Genomic DNA, 22,506 nt, shown 5'->3' on the forward strand with positions numbered 1-22,506 from the left:
CTTACAATAGATATCTGAGAAATGCAATGGGTTTTCCAGTATTTCTATCTCAAGTACAAAGACCTTCATACATACATAGAGGATATTTGTTTGTTTCAGTGAAATATCAATTTTATTTCACAAGTGAGGATCAAGAACTGACTTTTTTTGGTGCTCACGATGTTCAAACTATAACCTTAGGGTAAAAGTGGCCCAACCCCGGGGTCACAAGTTTTTTACAGACTTACATAGGAAAATCTTTTAAAAAATTATCTTGTCCGAAAGTAAAATGCCTGGGCCTTTGATACTTGATTTGTAGCATTGCCTAGTGGTTCTCTAACAAGAATATTCAAATTATGCCCCTGGGGTGAAAAGAGGCCCTGCTCCGGGGATCACTTGTTATATAGGAAAAATACTTTAGAAATTTTCTAATAATATTTCCTAGACTGTTTTTTATAAATACTTCATGACCCGAAGTAATTAGGGGTCACTTGACTTTGACCTTGACCTACTGACCTACTTTTTCGTTTTTAAGATAGAGCCTTGAAATTTGGATGACAAATACAGTTTTGCGCACCGATCTTAAAAACTGACTTTCAGTGACCATGAATGTGACCTACTTTCTTAATATGTTAGCATCAATTCGAAACAGGTAGCTCATATTACTCAGGCGAGCGATCCAGGGTCATTATGGCCCTCTTGTTTTATAAAATACCCTTAATGAACCTCAAAATGTAAAGAATGTTTAAATAATGTTTTGATATCATTAAATACTAAAATGAGCTTTGATATGGTATGATATTCATGCTTAGAAATAATGTCATCCTATTAATGAGATCTTTAAATACTTTCCCCCTTTTCGGGCCTCGTCTGTGTCATTTAACCGTGTCTTGTATATCAAATACGTATAAAATGTAACTAAATGATTATTTTATCTAGAATAATTAGTGATTAAGGTAATTAAAAAAGGTTTGGAAATTGCTTTCAGAAATATATAATTAAAAGAGTAAAACATAGGTCCCCTTTTGGCGCCTATTTTAAGCTAAATGTGAACATCTTTTCCCTATAACCTATACGCTAATAATGCATTGAAAAATGCATTATAATATCGTTAAACATAAGTCTACACGGATATACATTTAGATAAACGTGTGACGTTTCGGTGTTACCAGTGTAAATATAGTAAATAGGTATTTTCCTAATCGTCTCGGAGTGGTCTCATTTTCAGAAAATACACCTGTTGAAACATTTGCTCATTTCCAATAAATATAAATTATGAATATTCCAATGGTGGCTCTCCTGTAGTTTTTATTGTTTATAGCGACATTGTATACCTTTTAAAATCGTTCTTAAGCTTTCGGGTTTCAAACGAAAGTAGAACTGTCTGTTGATTTTATCATTTTCGGAAAATAAAATTATCAAGCCCTAATCAATACGGGAAGGTTAAGATTACCAATGGATTAATTGGATTAATTCATTAATACATCAAGAAATGTTTTAGGATTCAGGAAATGTTTAAGACACATTGTCTTAGCAGATAGCCATATACTCATAGGCACAGGTAAAACACTTCTTGTTTGACTGAAAATACTTGCTTAAAGGACATTTGTAATGTGGGTGTCAAATATGGCGGTTGAATGAATAACGTAAGTCTTATCAATTTTGCAATTAATAGACTTAAATGATTTTATTGCCATAATTTTGAGCGTTATTTTTATGCTACTACTTCAGCATTCGTTCAATAAATTAATGTTTGGTAAATACATAAAAACATAAAAGTGGTCAGTTACATTTAAGCAAAATTATATGACAATTTTCACTTATATTCTATTACTCAAGAAAAGTCAATCGTGTTAGATGCCTATTGGAATTGTATATTTCATTGTTGTAAAGTTTGTAACTACTATAGTCTTTAAGAAACGGAATGTTTCTTCTAATTTTATTGTAATTTCTTGTCTTTGATTTGTATTTGATTCGTAATGAGATAATGCAAATCAGAACCAAACTGCAAGCTTGTAAGCCTTTTTTTGCGTCGGAGTTCATGTATTTCTGATCTTTCTTGGTTGCACAACCAGCATAGGCAAAGAGAGGTAATAATTATGTTGAATTGTAATGATATTTCTTTATACACTATACTTTGATAAACACCGTCTTAAACCGCTCTTTTTATATTTTAGCAATATCCGTCCTTAAACGAATTGAACACTAATGCAATTTCTAACACATTTAGAAAAATATGCCGTTCATTACATATAAATATTTCAACAAATGGTTTTAATGTATCAGATTTTATAAATTTAGACCCGAATCAATGTTTATAAGTCACAATGATACACATAAATGATTAGAATTTCGCTGTAAGGCCGAAAAGCATAAGACAATCAAAATATAACATTATCCTGTAATATCTTTGATGCCTGTCCGTTCAATATATACATGTATACATCATATCATGCTGGACACATTGAATCTGCCGTTGCGACCAGTGCAGGACTGGTTATGATCAGCATGCACATCAGTGCAGTCTGATCTTGACCTGCACTGTTCGCCATTCAGTCAGTATTTTTATGGTATGCACCCCTTTTAACAGTTAATGATACTAACCAAAATGAAATATGGACAAGTTCATTTAAGAAATTACCGGGGTAAGAGATTTACACTGCATCCTTATAAATGGTATTTTCACTTTCAGTAAAAGAAATTTTCGTGACGCTTTAAAAATTGGCAGGGTTCGCAAAATGACTGAAATAGTATCTGTATATATTTGAATTTGTTGCTTAACAACATCTAAATGTATGAGGAATTTCAAGAAAGTATTTAACCATTATAAAAACTGCTGCGAATATATCAAGAGTTTTGCTATTAATCTTCCAATCAATAGCGTATATGTGCAATATTATAATGTAATCCCTCTGTACCTAGATATAGTACAACTTTTGAATTGAGTCAGTTGGACAGGGCATTACTTAGATGTTTAACATATTCTCAACAAAAACAATAGGCAGTTACTAGCAATGGCTGCAATGAATATGTTCATTTGCTTTTTGGATGCAGTAAAACAGAGTATCACAATGTGAGTGAAAACTGTCATTTTTAATTTCTGGTAACTGACATAATCACGCATGCATTGATCATGTAGCGGTTCCATACAATCTTCACACCATGATGAATAGCACCCGACTAAAAGGGATGTTCAGTAAGTATACGATACACGAGGGTAGACTGAATTGTTAAACTGTCCAACAGGTCAATCCAAACACCTTTTTTTGTAATAAAGTACCATAAATCACATTGTATAAAAAGAAACAAAAATAAACTGATCAGCAGTTATTAAAGTCTAAAATTATATTTTCGTTTCAGGTACTGCAAACATGTATTTTGATTTTGCTTTGAGTACCGATCGATTGATCATTCCATACAGGGAATTATCCTGTAAAATTTATTATTTTTATGTGTGGATTTTGAAATAATGTTCATTTTCAACTTGTATGTACACATGTACATACACTGTAAGCTTTTCCTGCGCATAAATAGCACACATGCGCGTATTGATAATACGACTTGAAGAATAAGGTTCACTCAAACGTTATCGTTGAAAGATTAACCATACAATAAATTCGCGTAAGATTTATCATGATTTGAAATGCATTGTATATCTGCGCTCGTTTCGGGAAGTGTATTAAATATGTTTAAATATGTTTCATGCTAAACATCATTTTATCATTTATTGTAACCAATGAAAATAGATAACCATTTCCGCATCAGTTGCCTAGTAGTGGAGCGCCCGCTTTGAGTGCGGAAGGTCTTGGTTCGCTCTCTGACAGAATCATGCCAAGGACAAAAATTGGTACTAATAATTTTCTCGCTTGGCGCTTGCACTCTAACATACACGCACACAAGAAACCGTATTTTATTACAATTTTCAAAGTGTTTGTTAATACAGAGTGGCTCAGTAATGACATACATGTTTTTAGTAAACGTGTTTAACAGATAAGCAGTGCGCTTTTATATTCTCTTTCATAACAATTTTCCCACAGTTATAATGCATAGCGGCTTTGAACGTCCAGCCATACCCGGTTTAGTGGTCACCTGTTTACACAGATAAGGACGGTCACCTTCGTTGGCGGAAATCGCACTGAACCAACAAATATTGCAGCGCTATATGAAAAGATGAGTTTTCTTTCTAAATGTTGTGCTTGTAAGAAAATGGTAGAGGAAAAACACCGGGCTATAAACCTGCTTCACACGTTTTGAAACATACCAGTTTTTTTGGCTACGCAAAGGTTTTGTAGTTTTCCAGGAATGCTGATCAGGGGACATGAATCGAGGAAAACTGCAACTGAAATCATAGGTTAAGGTTTAGTGCATTTTACTTAAATAGTTTTTTATTTTTCATGAAATATTTACTTAAATGTTTCTTAAAGTGTGTAGAAGGTTTAAAGCCAAGCATTTTCTTTACACAAAATATTTAGAAAACACTCTGGTTTTCATGTAGTGTCGCCATTTTTTGTTGTTTAGGTAAGGTTCAGTGCGATTCCACCTTGACATTGTGGCGATACAATAAGAATTTCCTGTATAATGACCGTTTTTGTAGCGCCGTGACTTCGTAATTTGCTGTAAGCATAGGTATTTGCGATTTGGACCACCTACGACCCTGCCTTGGTCTAAAATTTGACCAAAGCGACAAACGATATCTTATATTTATGATCGTTACACCGTCAAACCATTTATTCGGAGTTCAAAACGATTACTGTATTAAAATTGTCCGAATACATGGGAAGTAGAATCCTCTCACATGAGTGTCAAGCTGGCTGACAGAATGTAGGTAGTTCTATCAAGGTGCCCAACCATTCTTGAGAAATTGTCATGAGGGGTTCATGGAATCAACCTCAAATTTCAAAAGCGGTCACCATGTGACCTACAATTGTGTCTATGTGATGTTAAAGCCAACAATAAATCTTTGCTTGTAGTTTCAAAGAACGTTTCATTTCATTTCCCGAGTAATTGTGTTTTGATCATAACACACGCTTTATTTTGTTCTCTCTGCAGTCCAAAAATGTCCGAAGAAAATAACTCGAAAAGCTCAGCATGCGCAATGGCTCTGTCAACAGATGCTATTCCATTATCCCCAAGACAGTCACATGAAAGGAGTGAAATGAAAGTAATACCTGGACAGAATGACCACACGTATGAGGAGCGGACACTTACAGAAACAGAACAACGTCCAAAAGAATTGTTTGAAAGCATGCCAGAGCCGCCAGCTGACTGGCAATTTAATATTTTACTTAGAAAATTAGGAGACAGTATACCAGCCGAAGATTTAAGCAAAATGAAAAGTCTTTTTGAAGGTAAGTAACAGTTATATGGAAAATACCAAAACTAATTTAAAACATCAATCATACAAAATATTATTATGTAGTTGATATTAATAATATTTTTTTCCTAATAGTTATGGACGTACAAAAATTGTTGATACAAACATCATTTAAACGCACGCAGTTTGTTAGCTTCTAGCGATACCAAGTTTAGTCTCTAATGCTCTTCCATAGAAAATATTGTACATAATAGCACAGTATTTCATGTACATGATAACCGATTTTTATTCCATATACCTATGAAGTATGGACTCGACCAAGTCATTCATTGTGTTATTCTACACATTTATATACATGGACTATATTTTAATGTTACAATGATGGTGAAGAAACAAAATAGAAAGCAGGGCTTACATTAAAGTCCAGTTTTGCGGGTATCTCCAAAAGAGATTTTTTCTGAATTATGTGGTATTTGTGGTAGTACCCTAGTCACGTAAAGAACAGTGATTTTTTATTGATTTTAAACATTTCAAGATGTTCAATATGTTCTTCAAGACCGAACCGCCCAAACAGGCTTTTTTGCAGAGACAAAGATAACATTGCTGCCGTTAGAGGTATGATAGACGAAGTCTATTCCAAATTAGCTCACATTGTTGGCATGTCATAAGGGTCTTTCCATCTCATTCTGGCTTACAGTTTGCGCTAGATGATTTCGCTAATTGCTGACACCAGACCTCTTATACAAGTGTTTAGACCTGCTCAAATAAGTTTCTGAGTTACTCACTCTGGATGGAATTTGTTCATTACTTCGAGCCCAATAACGCACAAATAAAAAACAAAGACTGAGTGACAGTTAGATAATGCCAGACATTGGTAAAAGAATAAAAAGTACAAATAATGTTTTATATGCAATTTTCTTCAATTCTAGTGGCCACGTTATACACAATCCTTATAGCTTATTGCTGTCGAAATATTCTATTAGAATAAACGCCCACTTGAATGTTTGAAAGGCAAACAACATATTCATGACAATGAGTCATCCAACGTAATTCATGTTGTACAGTTTTTCATAGAAAATGAAAAGGTTATTCAGCTTGAGCATCCATTTTGTTCTCCTGACTCCCTGTGACATTTTCCGATGTCCCTTGCTAAAGAAAATGCTTGCAGCTAAACGGTGCACCATGTTTTGCATTTTTCATTGTCTCAACGGAATACTAAGGACAGGCTACAGTACAACATCTAGGTCATAAATGCAGACTCCAAAAGTATGCAGGGATAATACTTTGAAGAGACGACGTAAAATTGTCTTAATCTTATCGATAATTTAGGCGTACAAAGACCAATGACAGAATTTATAGAATCACTCTTGTATATAATTATTACAGGAGTTTCGGACTATCGATAATAAATACAATTTTTCTTTCAAAAGGACTTATTTGGATATGACTTTTTTCAGCTGAATTGTTCCACATCAATTCAAACAAACCGGTGAACACAAGATGCAATATTTTTACGAGCGGCATAGTCAGGAAATTAAGTTCTGCGATCTTACGATAAAAACATATTTACTACCGTATATATTATGCTTTTATGATATGTCAATAAATGGTTAAATACTGTATTTCCAATAATTAGAAAATGTTGATTTGCGTTATGTTTAATGTATATCCCACATGTATAACCATTTCTCGTTGAAGGTGAGGGAGGAATTGGTAAAGGCGTACAAGAAAAAATGAAGTCGCCATCAGATTTTTTTCGAATACTTCGAGCACGCGGTTACATCAGCCGTGACAATCTGTTGCATCTTCAAGCAATTCTGTTCTGGGCAGGAAGGAAAGATCTTATTCAAGATGCAGTAGAGTATTCCAAAACAATTGGAAACGTTTTGCATTTCTATGCATCATCATATGAGCCAGGTAATTTATCAAAGGAGAATGTTTTTTATTGATTTCACATTTGTATGAGTACCAATGTCGTGCTTCGTTTAATGAAATACTGACCAGTGCAGACGGTTTGAAGAGTTATTTATATATTTGATTGACAGGCTTATGCTTGAATGAATACATATATAAACTCGTACTTTGATAATGTCAGTGTCTTTTCCATGATTATGCTTTACATATCTTTTAAAATATTTTCAGAAAATGGTTACAGATACGTGAAATTCCACATTGACGGTAAAGATTTCACAAATTATTCAAGAAAAGATTTAGAGTTACTGCGTAAAAAAGTAGCGACTCTTCTCTTTGTGCCAGAGCAATTTATCATTATAAAGGGAATAGAACCAGCTTCGAGTTTAGTTATCACACTAATGATACCTGATATATATGTAGAAATATTGAAGGAGTTGCTAGACGAAGGAAGCCTTGACGATTTTGTCGATCTGAAGGGAAGTGGAGTCGATTTTGTGGTAATAGATGGAAAAGCAGTCTATAATATAAGGGGTGAGTTATAAATGCAGACAAGAAGAAATGTTGAATCGCCAATCTATCAGTAAGAGATATTTAGTAACCCGCGTGCGTACATTAAGCAATTTATAGAGATAGAATCTAAAAGATAGAAAGACATTAAATAATGTCTAAAATGGATAGAAGTCTTCCAGATAACTGCAAATAATTTAACAAATTGTGAAGTTTATGAAAGGTTTGTTTATATAAATAACTGGAACTTAGTTATTTGTTCTAAAGCTGTGTTTGCAAAGAATGACAAAATTTTACCTAAAGCAAGTACTTACAAGCAGAAATATATATTACTTTACTTTCCTTGCAATTACCCAGTTGAGTAGAAGAGTGGAATATGAAAACTTTTTTAGACATAATATAACATTTTTCAAAATACAATATGCGTTTAATTTATCCAAAACGCTTAAAAACTAATTCAGATGATTTTTTTTTAAATTTTGACAAACATTATAAAATGAAGTATCACATAGTTTTTATAGTAAAGATAAGATTCCTTCTATGAAAATGTCACATTTATGAACAGTTTTTGTAATACCTGACAGGAAGTTTAGTGAAGGCGCAATATAATTAATCTGCATTATCTATGCCTACAACATTAAACACTCTACGACACGGATACAGATATAAAGTTTGATGACTTCTTGAATTTCAATTCTTTTTTGTTTTTGTTAGATTTAACATCACACCGACACAATTATAGGTCATATGGCGACTTTTCCAATTCAAGAGCACATCGCTATTTTGCAAGATATAAATGTCCCTTCCAAGTTATTATGATACAAATCAGATATATTTCAATGTATTTACGATAAATATAAATTTTCTGAAATCCCCCATGATATTACAAGCTTTTGGTTATAAGTTGACACTTCTGCTTTGATATTGTTATATTTGGTTCGTTGAATTTTAGATGGCAATACTGTTCTAGTTACAAATGGCAGGGCAAACAATTTCAAGACAAATCTCCATATATACCTTGTGGTTATTAAAACATTCTTTTTTTATAGGTACAAACAAGGATATTTTGGTGGAAGCAGAGCAACAAACCAAATTATTGAATGTTTATGACCAGCTTCAGCAGGCCAAAGAACGCCTTGATAATAGCGAAATGGAATGCATTGATTTATCGCAGCAAACTGAATATCTACAGTCTAAAATAGATAAAACGGAAGAGAGTCTACACAAAGTTGAGAATGAGTTACATGCTCTGAAGATAGTATTTTCAAGGGAAAAGGATGAAGCACAACCCGCCTCCCTCAAGGAACTTAGCAGTCTGAAAGAATTCACCGATGCTTTACATCAAATCAATTCAGAAACAGTCGACAAAAAAGTAGTTCAGCGAATGATTGACTCAACAGTCAACATAGTATCTACAAGAATGAGAGAAAGGCACAGAATCAGTGAAAGAAGTGTTTTGCTACATTTGCAAGACATGCAGTCACAGCTTGCCCCCCTACAGTTTGAGCTTGAAAGATACAAGTGTTTTACAGTTTTGAGTAACATGGATAAATACGTCCTCGACAGATTACTCTTGCAACCATTCATAGGTATTTAAATCGTTGTCAGTGTGTTAACGTCTTTAAAAATAAATATTTGTGTGGAAGTTATTTTAACATAATTGTAACATAATATTATCGTCTATTTTGCCCATTTTATAGGCTATACAGTTCAAAACACACGACAGATTTACTTAATTAACTATCCAATATTACCTAATAATTGTACGTTAAAAATAATACACACTTTCAGAATATTATTAGACGGTTGGCAGACAATAATGTACAGTTTTGAAGGTTGTATGTACACCGCCGTATAAAAACAAGAGCTGTCTCCGTAGGATGACACATGCCCCCGATGGCACTTTGAATGAATAGTTATGGCCAATGTTAGAGTTTAGGACCTTTGACCTACGGAGCTGGGTCTTGGGGGCGACACATCGCCTTACTGTGTCACACATTCATGCATAGTAATTTTAAAATCCATGCATGAATGACAAAGATATGGACCGGACATGCCCATCAATGCACTATCATGAAAAATGATCTTTAACGTCTAAGTGTGACCTTGACCTTTGAGCTACGGACCTGGGTCTTGCGTGTGACACGTCGTCTTACTGTGGTACACATTCATGCCAAGTTATTTGAAAATCCATCTATCGATGACAAAGATATGGACCGGACACGCCCATCAATGCACTATCCTTTAACGTCTAAGTGTGACCTTGACCTTTGAGCTACGGACCTGGGTCTTGCGCACTGCACGTCGTCTTACTGTGGTACACATTCATGCCAAGTTATTTGAAAATCCATCCATCGATGACAAAGATATGGACCGGACACGCCCATCAATGCACTATCCTTTAACATCTAAGTGTGACCTTGACCTTTGAGCTACGGACCTGGGTCTTGCGCACTGCACGTCGTCTTACTGTGGTTCACATTCATGCCAAGTTATTTGAAAATCCATCCATCGATGACAAAGATATGGACCGGACACGAAAATTGCGGACAGACCGACAGACTGACAGACCGATAGACTGACAGACTGACGGTTCAAAAACTATATGCCTCCCTTCGGGGGCATAAAAAGCTGCGGATGTCTAAATGGTAATTTTGTACATTTGGAAATATTAAGTTCTGCTCAATCCGGGATGGTAGCATACAGTTTCACTTCCGTCTATGAACAGGTTAAATCAAACCGAGCCTGTTTTTAGCTCACCTTAGTTTGTGACAGCTCCATGTCCGTCGTGTGTCGTGCGTCGTGCATCGTGCATCCGTCAACATTTTCTGAATCTTCATCTTGAAAATCACTAGGCAGAATTACACCAAACTTCACAGGAATGATCCTTGGGTGGTCCCAATTTAAAATTATACAGAGAATTGAATTTCATGCAGAACCACGGCAACCGAAAGGAAAAACTTCAAAAAATCTTCTAGTATAAACCGCAAGGCATTGAGCCTTGATATTTGGCATGTGACATCATATAATAGCCATCTATGAAGATTGTTCAAAATGTGCCCCTGGGGTAAAAAGAGGTTCCGCCTAAGGGGTCCCAAGTTTTACACAGACTTATATAGAAAAATACAAAAATCTTCTTGTCTGAAAACACAAGACCTTGGCCTTTGATATTTGAATTGTAGCATTGCCTTATGGTCATCTACTAAAATTGTTCAATTTATTACCCTGGGGATAAAAAGAGGCCCTGCCCTGTGGGTATCCCAAGTTTTACAAAGACTTGTATATAAGAAAAAGCTTTAAACTTCTTCTTGCCTGAAACTGCAAAGCATAGGCTTTGATATTTAGTATGTTGCATTTACTAGTATTCCTCTACCAAAATTGTTCAAATTATGCCCCTGTGGTGAAAAGAGGCCCTGCACGGGAGTCCGAATTTTAACATAGACTTATATAGAAAACAAATGTTTTATATTAATGGTATGTGGCATTGCCTAGTGGATCTCTAACAAGATTGTTAAAATTAAGTATACCCCTAGGGTGAAAAGAGGCCCCACCTTGGAGGTCAATTGTTATATGAGTTATATAGGAAACAATACTTCAAATATTATCATATCATATTTTCTAGACTGTTTAGTTATAATTACCTGATGACCCAAAGTGATAAGGGTTCACCTGACTGTGACCTTGACCTACTGACCTACATTTGTACATTCTTGTTGTTTTTTTAAGATACAGTCTTGAAATCTGGATGATATGTACAGCTTTGCACACCGATCTAAAAACTGACTTTCAATGACCATGAATGTGACCTACTGAACTACTTTCTTAATATTTTAGTATCAGTTTGACATTTGAAACATGTAGCTCATATTACTCAGGTGAGCGATCCAGGGTCACCATGACCCATTTGTTATTTTTGTCCTTTTGAACGGCCTCTGGAGTGCACTTATTTTGATCTTAGGGAAGTGTGGGTAAAGCAATATTGAAAGCTTTAAAATATAAAATGCGTTCCAAAATTAATATACCCACAATTCATTGCGATATAAATTGCTTCTTTTCGATGTGTTCGTATAATCAGTTGAACGTTGAATCTTTTTATAACTTTAACTGTAAACTAGTCTCAAAACATGAGTCTGACGGTTATGTTAAGTTAAATGATTGTATGACGTTAGTTTAAGTGGTACGTCATATTCCCTTATTAAAATGATCGCTCATTGGTCCTGGATTCTTATAAACATCAATAATTAAATAGCAGAAACATAATATAATACTTTTTGCAGGTTGCTTATACTTTTCACAAAAAAATACTGGCACTTTTCAATTTGTTCGATTTAATGTTACTCGCTTGTAGCCGCAAAAACACAAATGCTCAAATTGCGAAAGTGTGCCAAATAATGGCAAGGATAAAGTGCTTTTGTTTCTAAAGCGTCTACAAGGAATACGTTCTTGTTCCATTTGACAAGGGCATGGCGGATGCGAATAATTCATTGAAAGTGTAGTTTAAATCGGACAGTCAACTGTGGACATTTACACTGAATGAGAAAATAGGTTACTTGTTTACCTGCCTAACTATATATCTATCTGCGACTTATAAAAAGAATTATATATGATTTAGTCAATGTGTCTGTTTTAAAAGAAGTAATACAGATAATGAAAAACTTTCCGTTCTCCATTATACATGTTTTTACAGTCGCTCTTTATTCATTTTCCTTTTACTCTTATTTAGCTCAAGCTCAAGCTCAGATTTCTCTAACACCGTATGGACTGCAGATGTTGGAAACCATAAGCAGTAAGCTGTGCAAGACGGACAAAGAGAAATTAAGACGGAAATATCAATGGACTCCTGGCGGGAAAATTGAGCAGTTCATGGAACAAGGACAAGACCGGTTTCTCGCTGGGCTGTACTATAAGGAAGTAGAAACAAAAAGAGTGGATGTCCACTGCGGTAAGTTGCACAGTTAAGAAATAAACAATTGAACATAGAATTTTTCTTACAAGACTTCATTACATCTTTTACTATAACTGTAAATCTGTTCACAAAAGAATTTAATCTAAAGGGTCATAATGGCTTTTAGTTATAATATGACATCCACATATTTGTTTGATATAAACATAATAAAACACAATAACTTACTGTTATTTCCTACTTCAGTATTTGGTATCTTACAAATAAGTCATAGTTTTGGGTATTTGATTTCGGTAGGTCGTTTATCCAAGTGTAGTAAAAGTTGCGATTGGGCCGGAACATTCATGATGCACTTTACCTAGTAAACAATCAATGCACTTTTATTGTCAGATGTTATTCTTTCTTTCTTTCTTTCTTTCTTTCTTTCTTTCTTTATTTATTTCTTTTCTTTTCTTTAAATACTAAAACTCTATCAGCTTTTAGTTGATTTGTTTTAAATAATGGTTACTACATTTTAAATGTTTTATTGGTTCATAATAATTTAGTAGATTCAATTTTATAAAGGCGTTATCTGTACATTATCATTTACTGCTGAATGAGTTTGTACTTTGTTCCAACCAGGTCTTACCAATGCAGTGCTTTTATTGAGTTTTAATGACATGGTTGTTTAAAATATCGTAAATTTCAGAAACCTTCATAGCACAGTGTCTCTCAGAAATAGGTAGAGAAGATTTGAAGAAGTTTCTTGAGCCGGGATCAATCTTTCCAAATCCTCCAAGTCCAAGATACTTTACGGAAAATAAACAGAAAACGGATTTTCCACAAGGCCAGAACAGTCAACAGGAGCAGCAACAGCAGCAACAGCAACAACAAAAAAGACCATATTCGTCTACACAAAAGCAAGAACAATCCCAAGGTCAACAGCAGCTTCACAATCAATCTCCTATCATCACTAGAATGGCACAGCAAATACAAGAAATGTACAACATCTTACAAATGAAACAGAGTGTGTCCACGTCCAAATTTGATGACTGGAAGACCCCAAGCTTCCCATTTCAACCACAAGCGTTTCCGTATTAATTATAACGAATGTATTCTTTAATAGAATATTATAAAGTTTACGATGTGTCATTTACAAAAAAAGCCTCTGCGGTTTGCTTTGGCCAACTGATTATGTTTCTTACCCTGATTGTTTTTAACGTTGAGGGATGTCATGCTTAAATTTAAGTTTCCTCATCTGGCACGCTCGTTAGAGTTGAGTTTAGTTTAGGACGTGCTGTTTACAATTGACTCTACAGCTTGACCTACGGAAATTTACATTTTGAGTTTGATCTACAATCAATGAAGACGTAGAACAGAGAGACACAGTGCAAAACGAGAAAGTTAATTCAACCGTTCCAAGAAGTATTCTTACCATAACTAGCATTATTTTTTGTGGAAGTGACATATAGGTTCATGGGGTCGGTGATTACAGATAATTGTGTATTTGTTTTAATATGTGTATTTAAAGTTAAAACATATAATATCTTCTACCAAATTTGAAACATATATTGTTATTTTGAAAATGTCTTAAAATTAATTGAAGCAATTTCTTTTTCAAATTTTAGCGTTCACCAAGCGTATCATATAAGTTTCTTCAATTTACATTTTCAAAAGCATAATTCACAAACTAGCAAAAACGTTGCTAATGTGTTTGAAACAAATTTTAACAAGAACAAAATAACGTTATTAACATTCCCTATCTTAAAATAGCATAGAACAACACATACGTGTACTTTGTGACATTTTACAATTGGAGAACTTTTAAGGTGGTTATAATTCAGTGTAAAGTGACTTTTTATACGCATGTTTTGAAGAAAGAACCTGTTATGTTATGGCGCGTGCCGCTGCCTGTCTGTTCCTTGTATTTCGTGCCCGGACCATAACTCAATGACTATTCCAGTTATTGGCTTAAAACTTGACATATTGATAAGTTAAGAACGCGTAGACAAGGTCGGTAGGCCAAAGGACAAGGTCAAAGTTGGGACTCAAAGTTCAAAATATATCCCCCGTATTTCGTATCCGAAGCATAATTGCTGTTCAATGATTTAAAACTTGGCATATAGGTTAATGTGATGATGTGCAGAGCACATGAACTTGGTTGGTAGGTCAATGGTCAAGGTCATAAACTGAGTTCAAAATATGTCCTTTGTATTTTGTGTCCAGAGCACAAATTATAGTTGGAGGTTATCTGAAGAGTGCAACGATTTACAATTCTCCTACAATATCCCCTCATTAATTCGCTTCTCCACCCAAAACTTAAATTAACAATTTGTGCCTTAGTATCGCGCGCATGGACCAGGTAGGTCAAAGGTCATTGTTACAGCAAGGTCAATTATGTTCGTCATATTTTTAGCCCAGAGAAAAATTTAATATCTGTTCAATGCATTAACTTCGAATTTGGTGTCTAGGTAGGTTGCAATAAGGCAATATGAAGAACCTATAAACTTTGTTGTAAGGTCAACGGTCAAATAAAAAGGTCCCAACATGTGTTAAAATTTCAGATCAGTCCGGTGCAAAAGCACCTCGGGCACTATACTAGGGATTTAGCCCAAATTTCAACGCCATCTCATGAATTTAATAGCTGAGAAGTTTATATAATGGCTTCAATTTATCATAAATAAGTTGTATTCCTATCAAACTGTCACAAAAATATTTTTATTTCATATTCGTTTTCTTGAAATTCGAACAGTTTATGACTAAGGGTCATATTTTTAAAAAATGTAAAATGTGTATTTGTAGTGAAATAAACCCATTAACATCACATATGTTTATTTAAGTAAATATTTTAAATTAATAAATAAACGTTTACAATGCAGATAACCCGTTTAAATATTACTTTATTTAAATAACTGAAAAGCGAAAACTTAAACTTTTAGCACATGTAATGATAAAAAAGTTTGAGACTGGGTTAAAGACTAAGCGAGAGGTCAGTTAGTAGAAACATCTTGTTAACACCCTAGAGATAATAGTTTTAGTTGTTCTTTATAAGTGTCTTTAAAATCTATGTAAAGTTGGAATGTGAATCTTTTAGTTCACAACTAGGTCACATAGTCAGATTATTAGAATATTTTAACACCGTAGAGGTCTTACATTTTCAAAATCTTTGCGAATCATGGAGAAGATATTTCTCTTTAGATTTGTTTATACTTCATTGCTTTTATTTGCATGAAACCTGGCCTAAATCTGTGTCTTTAAGATTTCAAGGTCAAGTGTGAAACTTTGTAATCTGGGCTCATAAAACAGGTGCTAAGGTTTAATAATAAAAACACCTTTGCAGGAAACCTACAGTCAAGTAGAGGTAAGTGCCTTAGGGCCATCATAGCCCTCTTGTATATTTCTACAACTCTTTGTTAGTGCTGCGTGTGTTAGAAATATATATTGCATGGATAACTTATATTTACACTGTTTTTGTGGCTTTTGTACATGGTGAAGATTATCAATGGGTTAAAGTGTATACCGCAAACCAGATCAAACTCTTAATGACGTATTTTTTCCACTGACCACTGTAAGATGGTGTCCCTGTGTATTCCATTGTTTTTGTTGCTTTTTCATTCTCCTGAGCATGACGTACTCATATCCTTGGATGTCCGCCTGCCATTGTCTATAAATACCCTGCAAGGCGACTTCAATGAAAGTTCACGGGAATATTCCATGGGATGTCCCTTTTATGTTTCCTTCCAAACTTGGTCATCCGTGCAATATTCTGGTAGCAATAAAGGGACTTTATAAAAAATCTTGTGTTCAGAACCCGCTAGCCCGATTTCGAAATGATATTACAGAAATGTATTTTGGTGACCTAACAAATTCTCACCAGACATTTTGTGTCGTTTACAACATGGCCAACAGGCGTTGAGAGGGGCTAGTTCCCCTGTGTAGCTTATGAAAAACTAAAAATCTCTGTAACAGCTGACTTGGTTTCACAGCTATAGTCCTTTAATTCTGAAGATTTTGTTTAGGAATAATGACCAACTGTGTGCAGGGCTAGTTTCTCTATATGGATAAATGCTATAAGGAAAACTTCAAGTCTTACTGTCTGAAATCGCTGTCCCTATTCACATCAATGAACTTTTGACTATCTTCTATTTAAGCTCTTCAAAGCATTTTTGTTTCGTTTAAACATGGCTGCCAGGCCATGTGACAAGTTGTATTATTTGGCTTTATTGAATCTTTTAACAAAACCGTTAACCCAGTTCTAAATTACAATGTAATTCCACCTTAATAAAGCACAATACTTTCTAACCAGGGTAGATGCAGACGGTTTAACAGTAGCAGATTTATCCTGTATTTTATCTGGTGATTATATGCGGTTTTTCATGGAATTACACTCTGTGCATCATAGAATAATCCATGTCCATCGCCGTTTTAATGCATCTGCGGATTAATCTACATTGTTATTTGGTACTTATGACATTTGTTAACATTGAGTTCTGCTCAACCCGGTGCTAGAGGGTATGGACGGTAGCTTGCATTTCCACTACCGTACATGAACAGGCTCAATCAAATCGATGCTGCAACATTTTCGGTCGTGTTGAGTGAGCTGTGGTTTTCCTTTTTTTATTTTTAAGTATCCGATCCGCAAAAAAACAAACATTTTGGTGCCTAGTGACCCCATGTTTTTGGTATTATTTGAAAAAATTGTGTCTGCCGAATAAAAGTTTGTAAATAAGATGATCATAATAATATGCAAGAGTGACTACAGTTACGTTTTGGCTGCAAAAGTATAAATGTTACACTGTAATGAATGGATTTCTGCTGAAGTACCATTGAAAGTAAAAAAATAAGTATATAGAGGGTAGGACAGCCGCATACTGGTAGACATTTGGTTATTCGATAAAGGATTTCAAATATATTTCCATTTTCAATTCACTGACTTATTCAATTAAACGGGAGTGTAAGTATGCTATATATGATCAGTTACTATTTTACACTTTACTTTCAAATCGTGTTACCTGTACTAGCATAGAAGAACGCAGTTGCCAGTTTCTGTTCAAATTTTGAAAATAATAAACATTTTCAAAAGAATAAAATCATTCAATTTAACATTTGATCTTAAATATCAATATTCAGCACATAGAATGTGTAGATCTGGCTCCGCAACGACTAGGACAGCAAGTTGCCGATTGTAATAAAAGGACTCTTTGCAATGATCAGGTGAGCCATCAATGTTCAACACATTCAATATATTCATCAGTCTTCAGAACATTTAGGAGAGCCTGTTGCCAAGTCTTATGCGAATTACCATTTTAGATAATAATTTTTCCAGTCGAAAACGATTATATTATTCAGCATAACGCTTTATTGCTCTTAAATATTAATATTTTTAAAACACCCTCAATGTATATAGCAACCTTTATCAAGATTAGGAACACCATTTCCCAATTCGCGTGAGAAGAAAGGACTTTATGTTGTCTTGAGAATAAAAGTATGTTATTTTTCAGTTGGCACGCAAGAGCTACAATTTCTGCTTCTGTTATTCCAATCCAATTTCACGCACGAGCAGTTCACGAAAGTGGTCATTTTGGACATTTTATGTTTCAAACTGTTCATTCCTTCAAAAATAACTAAGCAGGCAAGTCCACATTTCGTGTACAAAAATATGTTCATCACATGTTTGAAGTACTGGCATCAGGCCAGAAAGAAAATGCCTCTGTACATGTTATCCTACCCCTTGGTATTCTACAAGAACCATGGTCTTGAACGGGAAAATGTACTAATCCATTACATTCGCGCATTTCATACCTAAAACGCGCAGTTCGGTAAATGTGCACTATGGATATTGAACAATTGGTAATTCATCTTTCATTGTGTACTGGTCACATTTCTTCATATTTTTTCCTCAGAGAAACATATTGTAGTTATAGTTTTTTCAACGTTACACTAAAAACTTCCCTGGTGAAGTTCCGGTCTAGATTACAAAACCATTCTGATTGGCTGATGTAAAAATGATTGTCAGTAGTCATATAACTACATGTGTTCGCTAAAACATGTTTATGCAGCGTAAATGTGCAATATGAATCAAATAAACAGTATAAATGTATATCAATGAATGATTTCAAATTCAAAATTCTATCTAAGATGAATTTCATTCATCATTTCGAGTTTTAATATAAAACTATGAATATTTTACATAATGTTTTGTTTGTGTACATTTCGCCTAACATGTGCACACTGCCGTGACCTCCAGACCGGATGTTCATTAGGGAAGTTCACGCAAGTTTTGTTTTTCTGTAACGTTGACGAAAGCATAAAATATGTGGAGTATCTCTATAAAATGAACTATTGATACCATATAACAGGTGCACAATGAAAAATAAATTACGGCTTGTATATATATGCTGGGTACTCACCGAGTATAGAATACCAAGGGGTAGGGTATAACATGTACAGAAGCTTTTTCTTTCTTGTCTGGTGCCAGTGGTTTGAAGAGCTAGCGGTTTCCAGTAATGTTGCCACAGAGAGGATGAAAGCAAAATGCAGATAAGTTTTATAACAAATTGACTTTTTACTTTATTATTAATATTATTATTATTATTGTTCTTATTACTATTATTTTTATTATTATTATACCACACTTTGTAAAGGATATACAAAATTTAAACAAATTTACTGAATTGACTCAAGATGAAGTGAAAAATCTCATCAATGAATTGAATACTACGTCTTCAGAGTTAGATATTTTGCCAACACGTATTCTGAAATCACATGTAGATGAACTTCTCTCTAGTATCACTAAATTGGTGAATCTCTCATTACGACAAAGTGTTTCCCTGTGAAATAAAAACAAGCAGTTGTTAGACCTATGCTCAAAAAGCCGGTCTTGAACTAGAGCTTTCCAATTATCGTCCTGTGAGTAAATCATTTTTATCAAAACTTATTGAGAAAGATGTTCTTTACAGATTAAACAAACATGCAAATCAAAACAGTATTTTGCCTAAGAACCAGTCTGCATACAGGAAATACCATTCCTGTGAATCTGCGCTACCTCGGTTAGTCAATGATCTTCTAAGTGGTATGGAGAAAAAGGAAGTCACGACCGTTATTGCGATTGACTGAAGTGCGGCATTTGACAGTGTCGACCACGACATTCTTCTAGATGTCCTAAAAGCACAATATGGCGTCTGTAATACAGCTTTTCAATGGGTAGACTCCTATTCAAGGCCTCGCACTTGTAAGATTAAAGTCAACAATGTATATTCATCAGACCGCCATCTTGAATGCAGTGTGCCCCAGGGCAGTTGCCTTGGTCCTTGGCTGTATCTCACCTATGCTGGAACTCTTTTTTTTGTCATTCCAAAATCCATATCAGTCTATGGTTTTGCTGTTGATCATATGGAAAATAAAAGCTTTCGTCCTACATCTGTTTCCGTAGAATCACAAGCGATCGGAGACCTTGAAAGGGGCGCAGTTATAATCAATGACTGGATGAATAGAAACAAACTGAAAATGAACACTTCCAAAACTAAATTTATTATGTTTGTTAGCAGACCTTAACTGAACAAATGTTTTACAAATTCCATTAACATTGCTGATGATGATGTCAAACGTGAAAGCACAATTAGATATCTCGGTGCATTTCTTGACGAAACCTTGAACTTTAAAGATCATGTAAATCGCAAATGCCGTACAGCCATGTTGAATTACCTACGAATTAAGAACATCCGAAAATACAAAAGCAGACACTGAAATTTTAGTTTTGTCTCTAGTTATTTCACATCTGGATTATTGCAATGTCATACTGTATGGTGTAGCTAACTGTGAGGTGCGTAAGATGCAACGTATTCAAAACATGTGCGCAAAACTTGTCCTTAACAGGATTAAATTTGACAGTTCTAAACAAGCATTGTACCACTTACATTGGTTGCCGGTGAAAGCAAGAATTGAGTTCAAGATGCTTTCTTTCATGTATAACTGTCACACTGGCAGAGCACCTCTGTACATAACAGAATTGCTTACAGAGTATATTCCTAGTAGACAAGGTTTGAGATCGTCTGAAAATTCTAATTGTCGTTATGTTGTTCCATACAACAAGTGAAAAACATTCAAAGATAGAAGCTTCTGTACTATTGGTCCAAAACTTGCATGCTTGAAACTTCTGTCACTATACTTTACTGTTCGACTCCCCGGTACAGCCAAAGACATCGGGCCATTTGCCAACCTTAAATCTCTACGAGGCTTGTACATGTCCAGCATATCGACAATGTACTAGAGAGATTCATTGGCTTTGTATGTAAGTGTCAAGATTTTGAACTCAACACAGTGCTGAACCGGAAGCCATGGAACTTCTTCAAGACCGGCGTGATGTGATCGTATCGTGGTGTCTTGGTTATGATGCGGGCCGCTGTGTTTTGTACACATTGAAGTTCTTGCAGCGTGTCTTTGGAAATTCCATACAGCAGCGAGTTACAGCAGTCTTCTTTCGATGTAACCAGAGAGTTTACAAGTCAAATGGTTTATCGCGGCCAGAAATTTGTACAAACCGGACAGAAGTTGCGAAATTGTCATTTGTGCAGGAAAGAAGCGTTTACCATAATGTCCAGTACTGGACAGGTATAGTGACATACGTTTAAGATATCATGCTTTCTGTTTATGCAGGTAAACTTGTGTTTGGTTAAATTTCAACAGAGCACAATTGTCTAAACGGTGTACAAACTCATTACTGTTTTTTCAGGCAAGGGTGGAAAAAAAGTGGTAGAAAATGAAAGCAGTAACATTTTTATTAAAAAAAGAATAAACAATGAGACAAACATTTCCAACATCTTTGGACGGTTAAAAAATCCCATGTTAAACATACGATAAAGCCCGAAACGCGTGAAAATGTTCCGAATGTAAATCGGGTGAAGTAGGCGCTCTATGTATAGAGTTAGATTATGCGTCTTGATATTGTACCAGAGGGGTCGGTCAATTATGGGTTATTGATTACACTGGGCGAGTCTACTTACTTATTACTTGAGGATGATAAAAACGTGTTTTTTAAATGTTGCTCTTAAACAAGGGTGGCGGTTGAACTACAAAAAGTACAACAGTTAATTCACAACAAATCGTACGGTATGTTTTATAATCAGTAGAAGCTAGTCGTATTTACGCTTATGAGACCTGTTTCACCCATAAGTAAAGAATTCACAGGTCCATCATGAAATATTTTCCCCAGCGCGCATATACTTCACATATTCCTTATGATCGCGGCCTCCAGGCCAGGCCGCGATCAACAAGAGACTTGTAGTATCAGCTGTGATGTACTGCCTAATGTGGCCTATTTGCCGAAGTTGTGCATAGCAAGCTACACAAAGAGAGTTAACATGGTGTGTCATGGCCATATTTGAATGCATTCTAGCACCGAGATTCTTCACACAAATTGATGGTTTAATCTGAGAGGGTCCTACTTTCACGCAGATATCTCCGGGTATTTTTGTGTGATTTGTGTGAAACAAAATGACCTCAGTTTTTCTGATGCATCCAAGAGACTATGTCGTTGAGACAGATTTCAATTCGAGATAGGGCTTCATGTTGGTAGGAATTATTTTTTGGCTTAAACGACAAGTATCGTTGTGAGTCATCGGCATAAAAGTGATGATTCAGTCCATGGCTTCTGCAGATTGAACCAACGGGTTTTGTGTACCCGTTTCTATTGAAAAGTAGCAGAAATCGTTATTCTTTGTTTGTTACCATTTTGATGAGACATTGTGTTTTGGATATTGGATGACGGTTTTACATTTCTCATGTCCTAGCTTTGACACGTCGCAAAATTCTAATAATTTAGGATGAAAACTAAAATTTTCGCACTGCTTATAGAGTCAAACCTGAACAACTACCATAATTGAATAACTGAAATCTCTTTGGAAATTTTAGG

At 35.0% G+C, this 22,506-nt stretch overlaps 1 protein-coding gene across 2 annotated transcripts; it reads left to right on the forward strand.

Moving 5' to 3' along the window:
- The first annotated feature begins 1,270 nt into the window (after nt 1–1,270).
- Nucleotides 1,271–16,053, forward strand: LOC123552431 (putative uncharacterized protein DDB_G0268364). Of its 2 annotated transcripts, none has more exons than XM_053541948.1 (7): nt 1,271–1,625; nt 5,029–5,327; nt 6,992–7,210; nt 7,436–7,738; nt 8,764–9,303; nt 12,438–12,656; nt 13,306–16,053. In XM_053541948.1, exons 2-7 carry the CDS (start codon nt 5,036–5,038, stop codon nt 13,695–13,697), a joined length of 1,965 nt encoding a protein of 654 aa, XP_053397923.1. In that variant the 5' UTR covers nt 1,271–1,625; nt 5,029–5,035; the 3' UTR covers nt 13,698–16,053. The 2 variants fall into 2 exon arrangements, with proteins under 2 accessions (XP_053397923.1, XP_045198029.2); XM_045342094.2 differs by having other exon boundaries at nt 1,272–1,540.
- Nucleotides 16,054–22,506: the final 6,453 nt, after the last annotated feature.

The sequence above is a fragment of the Mercenaria mercenaria genome, chromosome 4 (assembly GCF_021730395.1).
Source record: "Mercenaria mercenaria strain notata chromosome 4, MADL_Memer_1, whole genome shotgun sequence".
Lineage (NCBI taxonomy): Eukaryota > Metazoa > Mollusca > Bivalvia > Venerida > Veneridae > Mercenaria > Mercenaria mercenaria.